Source organism: Galeopterus variegatus, unplaced genomic scaffold (genome assembly GCF_000696425.1).
Source record: "Galeopterus variegatus unplaced genomic scaffold, G_variegatus-3.0.2 Scaffold4590, whole genome shotgun sequence".
Lineage (NCBI taxonomy): Eukaryota > Metazoa > Chordata > Mammalia > Dermoptera > Cynocephalidae > Galeopterus > Galeopterus variegatus.
The window spans coordinates 21179-32846 of NW_007730701.1; the positions used below are offsets into that span (position 1 = coordinate 21179).

At 44.6% G+C, this 11668-nt stretch overlaps 1 protein-coding gene across 1 annotated transcript in view; it reads right to left on the reverse strand.

Moving 5' to 3' along the window:
• The window catches only part of HERC2 (HECT and RLD domain containing E3 ubiquitin protein ligase 2), a 145828-nt gene that overhangs the window by 13299 nt on the left and 120861 nt on the right, over positions 1-11668 (reverse strand). Inside the window, exons 36-43 of the mRNA XM_008587915.1 lie at positions 9417-9604; positions 8176-8368; positions 6420-6602; positions 3571-3752; positions 2938-3085; positions 2666-2862; positions 2219-2449; positions 1215-1353 (exon numbers count right to left, since the gene is read on the reverse strand). Of these exons, the coding sequence (XP_008586137.1) occupies positions 1215-1353; positions 2219-2449; positions 2666-2862; positions 2938-3085; positions 3571-3752; positions 6420-6602; positions 8176-8368; positions 9417-9604 (1461 nt within the window). The remainder of the gene's footprint in view (positions 1-1214; positions 1354-2218; positions 2450-2665; positions 2863-2937; positions 3086-3570; positions 3753-6419; positions 6603-8175; positions 8369-9416; positions 9605-11668) is intronic.

The window sequence follows — 11668 nt, forward strand, 5'->3', positions numbered from 1 at the left end:
CCTCTTACTCCCCTGGTCTGCCTCCCTCCCTGGTCTCCTGGCACCTACCTCAACGGGCTGGAGTTAGGTTAGAACCGTGTTAGCTATCATTTATTGTTAGTATAATCAAATATTTCCCAAATTGCTGAAATTTCAACCAGGTACCTAGGCCACAAAATACTTTCACCTTTTCTTACAAGACTCCTCTGAGAAAGTTTTGTCACATATAACTACTTCTTTAACTGATGAAGACCATGACTGATCCAGTAGAGTCTGATATAATCCAATGAAATGCAGCAATGCCACAAGCCAACTGAAGAGCACACTAAGAAAGCCACTGCCACTATGATGTGGTGTGGCAGCAGTGTTCCAAAGCAAGATGTGGCTGAAGACTACGGACTCAGCATGAGGAGCATGAGGAACATGAGGTGTGATGGACAGGGGGCCACCAGTGCCTCTCAGGCACTGAGCTGGGCCAACTGGCAGACAAGTTTATTGACCATGACAAGGAACAGTGCCTAATGGAGAAGGCTGGCTGAATTTTGGACATGCTCTGAACTACATGCACTGGACCTCCAGTCAGAGATATGAACTGGAGACTCAGAGTAGAAGGTGGTTACCATCATAAACACTGGAGCAGCAATCGCAGGTATGGGAAAAGAATGGGTGAGAAAACTCAAGAATGGTGGGCAGAATAAGCCAGAAGTCAGAAGTGAAACCACAAGGCCTTTCAGAAGGTCAGGAACAGGAAAGGAGAAGAACTCTCTAAGAACACATGAGGGACAATGTCAGGAAAATCACAAGAGCAGGATCTAGACCTATAGGAAAGAAGAGTTTAAGCAAGAGTGGCTGCAGTTTTAGCCCACTATGTACCGAGAAGAAAGTGGATCCAAATACAAAGGCGCCCTGGATCTGGCGGTGATGAGTCCATGAGCAGAGCGCCAAAAGAGCCAAGGGCCACAGGCTGGAGCACTAATGGAGAAGAAGAGAACAGACTGCTCTTCAGAAAGCTTGCTCAGAATAAGCACCGGCACCAGGAAAAGGCAAGGCGTTAGGTGTGGCTCCAAATCTGGCGTCAAAGGCTGACTCACCTTCCCAGCCAACTCAACAAATGGTTAAGTCCATGTGAAACACGGGACTTCGGTAGTCATATGAGCTCACTCTGAGAAAAGGACACTGTCCAACAACACTTCTTAAGATAATAGCTGTTTCATCAAGAAGCACCACGTACTGACCTGCAAAGGCCTGTTTAGGTGATTTCTTTATTTTGTGCTTTTCCAATTTGCTTCCAGCAAGGTTCACCAACTGAGCCCAGACAGAGAGCATGGGCTCTGTGAAGGGCAGGTTAGTCACACTAAATGCCACAGCAGGGACCTAAAGAGATAGCACAAAAACCTTCAAAGTATGGCCAATAAGATTAATAAATGAAATATTCTGAAAGTTTGTATAAGCATGAGTCTTAATTCTGAAATACCACACATACCCATAATTCTTTCTACATCTGAGAGTAACAGTTTTAAAAGGTAATATTAAAGGTAACATAAAGACATATATATAATAAATATAATCCATATTACTTTTTCTCGGCCAACCTGTCAACAATAATTATATCAAATAGTGGTTACTATCTTCTGAGGTATTTTCTCTACATTTCAAGTTTTGTACAACACGTATATAGTCCTATAATAATCAAAGCCAGTATTTCATAGAAAGGTATAGTCAGATTGCACCTGGGTTACATCAAAATAATGTACATCACTCATTCTCCCTATGCGTCCCTGATTCACAGGTTTAAGAGGACAGCAATTGCTTTATAAGTTACATCACTCAACACAGTTAATAAGCAATTTCTACATGAAGAAAAGTTATTTTTAAAAGGACTCCCTTTTAAGTTTTTAAAAAAGGTAATAAAAAATAAGCTTTATAAATACACGTTTTAATTATTTTCAAACGTTTACTTTTTAGTGCCCAGTAACTTTTAGTGCTAATGCTCTTTTGTGTCTTTGAGGTTAAAAGATGACACACAAGCCACTACACCCTGCGAGACAGACCCTGCTCATCACAGGAGCACAAACTAGCACGGAAAGAAAAGGAGGTGCTCTCCATACGTCACACAATGTCAGAGAAGGCAAACATGAAGTATGAAAATCAAGTTCTTTCAAGTTCTAACATTAGCACCTAGCTCTAGTATCAAACCTATTTATCTTATTATGCGGTAATCGAGCACAAGTTCACCTACTGGTTTCAGTTGATTCAAGGGGCAAACCCGACAGGTCCGCATGTCAGCGAACTGCACAGTGATTCTGCCCTTGGGGGTGATGCGAGTCACAGTGCCTTCTCCAAACTCCTCGTGTATGACTTGGCCCCCAAGGCGCAGGCGACCATCAATCCCTCCGATCACAGCGAGCACTGCCATGAGGCCCCCTACTTCGGGGTTCTCAGAGTCAGGGAAGTAGTCCTCCAGTAGGGCCTAGCGCAGAGGGCAGACAGCAAGCTTGACAAGGAAGCCAGGGTGCTTGCCATTTCTTACAAATTTATAATTTAACGGACTTGATTTTCATATTACTTTCTGCAATAATTATTTCCATTAAACAAATTATTATATCTTTGAACAAAATAAGATAATTTAAAAGTTGAATTAACATCCCACAGAGGAAAACAGCTTATCTGAAGATGTGGAACCCACCCCTTCTGATGGCTTTCCCATGCAGCTGTGGGTGATGGAGCGGAGCTGGGAGTTGATGTACTTGTTTATGAGTCCGTTCCACTGGGTCAGGGAGTGCAGTGTGCGGAGCAGTGCCACCACCTCCTCTGCCAGAGTGCTGCTGTGAGTGGCAGTCAGGGAGGCCTGTGGGCGGGCCCTCCGCCTCCGCAGCATGGACTCTGAGGAGGAAGGAGAGATAGAAGCTACAGCTCGTGCTTCCTAACCAGGATACACGTCAGGGGAGAGCTGCCCACCTCTGAGTAGCGGGAGGTCAGAAGAACAAGTAGTGAGCAAACTGCCCAGGAAGCCAAACAGCTTTTCCACAAGGCACTTCATGTCCCTCGCCCTTTCGGTTTTGTCCCACGATGGAAGTACTGCTTGCAACAAATGCACAGCTAAGATCTGACAATTTAAAATAACAAGCTTTAAAGAAAACCACTATCTGACAGATGAAGAGTTTACAGGTTTTATTTTCTCTTTATTTTTGTTTCTATAACGCAACTAACCATGTGAAAATTTTGATATTCATTATTTTACAACCAGATAATTAGCCCATTCGTCAATGAGAACAGTTATCAAGAGTTAAAAGAATAAGCTACATTATAGATGCATGTATTTGTTTATTTAATGAAAAAACCAGTTCTTTTTAGTTTAATTCTTCTCAAGACAATTACACTACATGGAACTGAAGAGAGTGGCTACAGGATCTATCACTGAAGTTTAGCAACTTAACCCAATTCAAAATAATCAAGAACATCAGCCCCTGCCTCCAGAAAATCTACCTCACTTCTAGCTCTTTTCTGCACCCAGGACTGAAGAGAGGCACCAGATTTTGAGTACAGGGAGTGCTGTTCTTAGTAGGCTGGGTTTTTCCCGTAGCACATTACCTGCCTCTGCAGTGAGTCCGCAGTGAAGGGCGCATGCCCTTCCACGATTTTCATGAGCAGAGTGATCCACTGCGGGGCGCTGAGAGCGCTGCACACCTGCGGGGTGAGTGCGATGCTGCGCACGAACCCGAGCGTGCACCAGCTGCGGTGCTGCTCCCTGCACACCAGCCTGTTTGGAGACACTGTGGGAGGGAAAACAAACGTGCTTGGCACCAAATCTCTAAATTAAATCAGAAGTGCAACTCTTATTTTTTAATTAGCTTACTCCTTTATTTTCGACAATAAGCTACTTTACAAATGTATTACAATTTGACTACTTTAAAGTGAGACCAGCTGGGAGAAGACTTTTAAATTAGCTCAAGAAGCATTTCACAGCATTTTAAAAACCTTGAAAGTACACCTAGTAACTCAAACTACTTAATGAATTTCACCTACTTACTATTTGTTCTAGACAACAGAAAAATGATCTAGAATTCAAATCGCAGCAATCTGTGACAGTGCATCTATTTATCCCCATGATTTTGTTTATATCTAACTTGCAACATAAATTTCCAACCCAAGTTTAAGAAGACTGCATTAACAGAATGAGAATGAGAGATTTTTGCTAGGTTTGCACAATTTGGTCCTGGCAGGATTGGGACCATATCTGCTCCTCCTGGACCCACCCCCCAGGGCCTCCTCCTCCTCCTGCCAGTAGGGCCCTGCCCTCCAGCTCACCAAGCTTACACTAGACACAAGACACACTCACACTCGCTCACGCTGACACCCACTAACTCACACTCACCAACACTAACACTCTCCACAGTCACATACACACTCACCCTCACACTCCTACGGACACAACACCACTGTCACAATAACAGATACTCACAATCACACAATCCAGCCAGTCACACACATTCACACACGACCTAAGATACAAGCTCACACTCACCCACTCCACACACACACACACACACACACACACTCAGATATGCTCGTTCACACCATTACACACACCCATACTCTCACACAACCTCCCACTCACTGACACACTCAAAATGCTGACAGGCACACCCACACACTCCGATACAATGACACAAGTCACTCATACACACAATGCAAATGTGTGCACACACTCACTCATGCACCCATTACTCTCACAAGCACACCCTTACGCACTCACACTCACGCCTCTCCCCTACACTCACGCACTCCCTCACACACACATGCCCTGAGCCTCAAACATGCCCACTGACTCACACTTAGTCTCCCGTTCACTCACCTAGTAACTTACTGGCACACACACAATCATTCCTGTACACTCAGACATACCTCACAATGATAACCCTCACTCAGACTACACTCACAATCACACTGACACATGCTGACCCATACACACACAAGTTCTCACTAAGACTTCACCAATGTGGAGTCATCCACCCACACCTGTACACACTCATGGACACACACACTCACACATGCATATCTGCACAATCACACTGACACGCTCTCAAACACACACCTTCATGATTTTAGAAATGCTCACCCACTCACCCATCACTCACTAACATGAACATCAATACATAGACACTTAAGCACTCACCACACACAGCAGTGACACACACACACTCACAAATGTACTCTGAAACATTCACACACCCACATGCACACGTATGCACACACTCAAGTCACACACTCACAAACACTAACACACACACACTGGCCCCACTTCCTCAACCCATACTCCCCACATTTACACTCACTCACATTTACATACTCTCACTTAATGGGTCGAATTGTACCCCTGCCCCAAAATTCACATTCACTCAAAATATCAGAATATGATCTTAGGGCTGACCCATGGCTCACTTGGGAGAGTGTGGTGCTGATAACACCAAGGCCACAGGTTTGGATCCCTATATAGGGATGACTGGTTAGCTCACTTAGGAGAGCATGGTGCTGACAACACCAAGTCAAGGGTTAAGATCCCCTTATCGGTCATCTTTAAAAAAAAAAAAAGAATATGATCTTATTTGAAAATAAGGTCTCTGCAGATGCCATTAAGGTCAGGATTGAGATGACATTACACTGGATTAGGGTGAACCCTATGTACAACAATGTCCCATAAGAGACAAAAAAGACATACAGAGACCCAGAGAGGAGGAAGCCATGTGAAAACAGAAGAAGAGAGAGTGGACTGAGGCTGCCACAAGGCAAGGAAGCTTGAAGCCAACAGAAGCCAGACAAGGTGAGGAAGGACACTCCCCTAGAGCCTACAGAGAGAGCACAGCCCTGCTGACATCCTGACTTGAGACTTCTGGTCTCCAGAAATCTGAGAATAAATTTGTTGTGTTAAGTCAATGTTATGGGTTGAATACTATCCCCCCAAAATTCGAATGTTGAAGCCTTCACCTCTATTAACTTGAAATGTGACATGGTTTAGGATCATGACAGATTTAATTAATTCAGATGAGGCTAATGGGTGTCCTTATAAAAAGGGGAAAGTGTGAAATAGATGCAGGGAAACTGCCATGTGACCATGAAGGCAGAGACTAGGGTGATGCTTCATCAAGCCAAGAAATGCCAAAGATCACCAACAAAGGACCAGAAGCTGGAGAGAGGCCTCGAACAGGTTCTCCCCACAGCCCTCAGAAGGAACAAACACTACAGACACCTTGATCTCAGATTTCCAGCCTCCACAACTGTGAGATAATAAACTTGTGTTCTTATGCCACCCAGTTTGTGGCACCTTGTTACAGCAGCCACAAGAAACTAATACACCCACAATCACCCACATACACACAAACACGACAAATTTACAGAGCCCCCATACTGACTCTCTGGGCCTATAATTATCCGTTCCATACATGTCTTGTCTGTTGTCCCACTTTCCACTAGCATTCGCAGCAGTCCACAAAGAGTCCTGGTGGCTTCGCTCTGCATGATTTCCGCATGAATTCCAGCAGAGAGACAAAGAGTCAGCAGTAAGTTAATGGTGCTGGTAAGCATCATTGCGGTGGGGTGAATGTTCCTTTCAATTTGTTCAGTTTCTGAAAAAAATAATCAAAATAAGAAATGATGCTCCCAAACAAAATTGGAAGATGGCCTTACATGTAATTTAAGAAACTTAATATCACATTCTGTTTTTTATCTTTAAAGACTTTAATTTTTAGAGCAGTTAAGTTCACAGTAAAATCAAGAGAAAGGTACAGAGATTTTGCATTCTTTTTTAACTTTGGAAAGGGAAGCCAACCTTTACAAGAAGAAATGATAGAACTGGGGATATACTATATGCTCACCCTGATTATTTCTGTTCCAACATTCCTCAAAGAAAATGAGCCTTTTAAATAAGTTAATTTTTTTTCAACCTCAGCATACAACTCAGAAGTGCTGAAATGATTCCAAGGATTCACTTCTTTAGAAAGGCAACTTATCAAATGTCAAAAGCTGGTTTCTCACAAGCTAGCTACGACTTGCATGAGGACAAAGCACCTACACCCATGGAGTGGGGAGAATCGATGTTCATACGTCCAGCCTGACTAGCTCTGAGACAAGAAAGCATGTGGTGGCAGAGGCCACCTTCTTGCATGTGGCCACCCCTGTCTAGGCTTGGACTCCTTTGTAAGGAAAGTCCCCAGGCAGAGGGTCAAGCCTGTCTGCTTCTCACTTGGTGAGGTGGGTAGAGAAAGGAGGCAGCAGCTGGTCAGGAGCTGCATGCTGTAGGCAGATGCACTCGCAACACGGCCAGTTCCCATCATGGGGGATGGGGGCTCCACGAGCATCACTGCCAGCAGGTGCACAGGGCAGATATCACCTTTGGTCATCCCACTTGCTGCATGGCATAGCCTCCTCCACCCTACCCTGCCTGCTGTCTGCTGGGTGCACCCTCGGAGGTCTCATCTGTTCACTGTCACCACTGCTTCTGAAGCCTGATTGGTGCTGCACACATGGCCGGCCCGAGCCCCGTGACAGCACCAGCCTCTCAGATGCTCTCACCAAGACTAGCCAGTCAAGGCTTCCTTCACGTGCCCCAGGGTCCTTTGGATACATCTAAAAAAATGTCATAAAGCCTTTCCCCCAAAGCTTGGATATCCTTAGATAGAATCCTAGATAGGATCTTTCTGGGTCCACCCCCATATTCTCGCCCCTGCTTTCCTGGAAGCAATAAAGTAGAGACTAACTCCACGTTGCGTGAAGTGTTCTGATGCAAGGGCGACAGGGAAGGTACAGGAGGGAGGCAGGTGGTGGGCTCCCAGCTGGTGGGGAATGGGGCAAATGGACCAACCAGGCCCAACTCAATCCCTTGGACTCAGGCTCGACCACCCCATAAGACTCACTGGACGTGAGGTTGTGCCCTACCCTAACCGTCACACTGTCAAGGGGGAGTGAGACAGGGAGTGAGGGGAGGATGCGGAGGGCAGTTCCCCTTGGCCGCTGGATCCAGAGCCACATGGTCATGGGCACCAGAGTCACCTGGGAGCTTATTTCAATGCAGGCTTAAAGAGCAAACCCCAAATCCACAGAGCACTGATAGCACACGAGTTGACACACCATTTTAACTTCCTAGATGGAAATGGGAGAGCCAGGACTTGGACAATCTGACAAGCTTCATGAGCCACCCACCGGAGTCGTCTTCTGTGTCTGAATCCTCTGTTGTGGGCTGCGCAGAGGCCGGCAGCTCTGCCAGCTTGAGGTCATACTTCCCTTCTTTCCCCATCCTGTACGAGTTGGTGCTGCCTGTGTCCCACTGGACTCTTATCCACCCATCCTCTCCTAGCTCACCGATCACTCGGCCTAGGCCCGGAGGAGGCCCATCCTGAGAAAGCCAAAATAAAGATCTGTTAAGAGGGTGCACGCCCTGAGCTGGCCCCTCCATCATCCCCACCAGAGATTTGCCACCCTCCCTGTAAAGGGGACTACAACACTGTACACAGACTTCATGTTAACAGACTGATCCCAAACCTACTTGCAAAATGTAAAACTCACATCATTTTAAATGAGATGTCATGAAATAGCATGCTCATTCTCCTTTACCAAAGTGGGAAAAGTACACATCAATTAGGGTACTCTCTGAGCAAAACCAGAGACAGGGCTTCCCAATATGGTCCAGCAGGCTTTCCCTTGACCCCATTGACCCCTCACAGTCCTCACAAGAGTGGAACTCTGAAACCAGCACCAGCGCCTCCAAGTTCCCTCTCTCCTCCCACTCTCATTTCTATAGGAGAAAGCCGTTGACAGAATGCTGTCACCTGTCCCTAGACACTTTCATTTCCAAGATGACTATGATAAAGCCCATGCATAATAACATGACTGAGAAGACCTAGACAGAACAAAAGAAGGTGAACACTGCCCTAAGGTGGCTAGGGTTCTACCTGGAGGGTCTGACAGAGACTGGAAGCTATATGCTATGAGGGGAAATGGAGAGATGGCCCCATGCCCAACCAGCAGGCTTGAAACTGCTCAATCTGGGGCACTTCCTGGGCACACAGTCATATGGTCACAGAGGCAGCATCTGGATTTCCAGTCTCTGCGCTCTCATCATGCTGTCACTTAGAATGCAACTCACTCTCTCTGGCTCATTCTCACTCTTGTTCCAGCTGCACATCAAATTGAGCCACATGCCAGTGAGTTTTCTGAAAACAGCTGCCAACTCTTTGCAGATGGACTCTGCTCGAGGTACCCTACAGCAGGCCACTGTTACTCTCTACTTGCTTTGATCTATTTAGCTGCTCAGAAATCAACAACTATCAATCACGCATGTCCCAAGTTAAAGTAGTTAATTACTCCACACACAAATGCCCCATAAATCAGGATGAGCAGAAGGTGACTATGTGGCTAGTGTTTTTAGATCAGTCTATGAGTACCTGATCACCCCATTTCCAATCCACCCCTCTGGTGACCCTGGTCCCAATTTTCATCATGGCAGCAAGCTCTGGCCCCGACACAGGCAACTGCATGGGTGCTGCTTCCTTCCTTGTTTCTTCCAGAACCGTGGTGGAAGCTCCTCGGGCAGAAGCGCTCATGTCTTCCTCAACACTGTCACAACTAGGACCTGTCAGAGCATCCAAAACAATAGCTGAGCCAGTAAGTAGCTGCAATGTGCTATTCTTAATACAAAAAAATACGTAAAATTATTCTTAACACAAAAAATCAATTAAGTACTGATGAAGACAGTAATTTTAAGGAATCTGTAGTGTACTTTTATCAATTAGTACTGTACAAATTTTTATTTATTAGATCAAAGACAAATAAAGGGAAGGATAAAATATCTAAATATGCTCAGAAGATAGAGAAGACATAAAAATGCTCAGAAAAGCTATTTATTCTATATCTAGGAATTATCCCTTCCCCCCCCTTAAAAAGAGCAGAATGATTAAGGCAGAAAGACACTCATCACATTTTTTATAGAAGAACAAAGTTAAACTTGTAAATGTTTAACAATGGGAAATTAACAAACATTTTTGTGGGAAAAAAGCTAACAGGGCGGGCCCAAGACGCCTTCTCAGACAGGTCTGCCGCAGTGTTGCCCTCACTGGCATCTGGGGACCTGGGCTTCAGGAGTGGTTCCCCCATTCCCTAGAGATAAGTGTGGCTCATTATGCCTGAAATGTCTGTGTAAACAATGTGGTCTATGCTGAAACCTGCTTTCCTCTGGGGTCTGGAACTTGGTAAGTGCCAGGCAGAGGTTGGCTGTGTGATCAGCCCCAATGAAAACCCTGAGTGTTGAGTCTCTGACCAGCTTCTCTGGTGGATGGCACTTTACATGGGTCAGCATTTAAGTGCATCCTGTGTGACTTCTCTGAGAGAAGACTATGGAAGCCTGTGCCTGGTTTCCTCTGGACTTTGGCCATGTGCCTTTTCTTTTTGATGACTTTGCTCTTTATCCACTCACTGTAATAATCATTGACCTGAGTATGACTAGTATTGTGAGTCCTCCTGGCAAATCATCAAACCTGGGAGTGGTCTTAGAGATCCCTGACACAGGGGTGGCAGCAGGGTGATTCTCTAGAACAATGCTAACCCCCCTGAGAAACATGGCAAAAGCTCTGTTTGGTAAACGGATAAAGTGGTGAGGAAGGACAAATATTTGGTGCCTGAGTGTCTACTGGGTCATCCACAGTATGAAACAGAAGCTGAACTGCTGCTGTCAGTTGAGAGAAGTAACATTTCCCAATGAATTTGAAGGTAGTTAGATCTAATTCCAGGAGAGTGGGCTTGTTGGATCCCCCAGCTGCTTTTGGCCTTTCTGGCTAAACTGAGGGGGGGAAAAAAGTACACACATGGTAACTCCTTTGGTTTCCTTTGTTTTCTCCTCCAGGTAGGAAGAAAAAGGGTCCAAACAGTCCCAAAGGTGGACTTGCATGGGCCAAAGATATATAAAGTTTGTGTTCATCTCTCCCCCAAGAGAGAGTAAAAAAGGTTAACCAATTTCCAGGGCTGGAGCAAAGCTTTAGATAAACTAAAAGCCCCTTCTTCAGCCTCCCAGACACCCTGGCAAAGGCCCCTGGGAAGGGACAGGGGTTCAGTTCCAGCTAGGACCTCCCTAAGCAGCTGTGCTGTTAACCCTGTAAATGCTGAATTTACTGCTAGGGTCTTGAATAAATTTGCGAAAAGAAAAAAGGGGATTTTTTTTAAAGGTAGCTTTATATTCCGTGGCTACTGCATCTGGAGGTATATACAAGGTAAATATAGAATACTGTATGCTTATAATTTCTTAAATGATGGAGAGATCATCTGATCAGGGAATGTTACAAATACAGATATATATTCATGAGACATAACTCCCTTGCTTTTTGTAGCCAGTGGGCAAGGTAGAATTTGAAGAGAACCAGCCCTCATAATTAATAATTTGTGCTGTGAATTTTACCTTATGGGGCCACTGGAAAAAAGGGAGACAACATAAGAAGAGACATAATTTCTAGATGAAGAGACACTTTTGTAATTTTTTTTTTTTTTTTTTTTTTTTTTTTTTTTTTTTTTTTTTTTTTTCTTTTTTGGGCACGGAAAAAAAAAAAAAAAAAAAAAAAAAAAAAAAAAAAAAATTAAAAAAGGGTCCTTTTTTTAAAAAATTTTTCTCTTTTTTTTTTTTTTTTTTTTTTTTTTTTTTTTTTTTTTC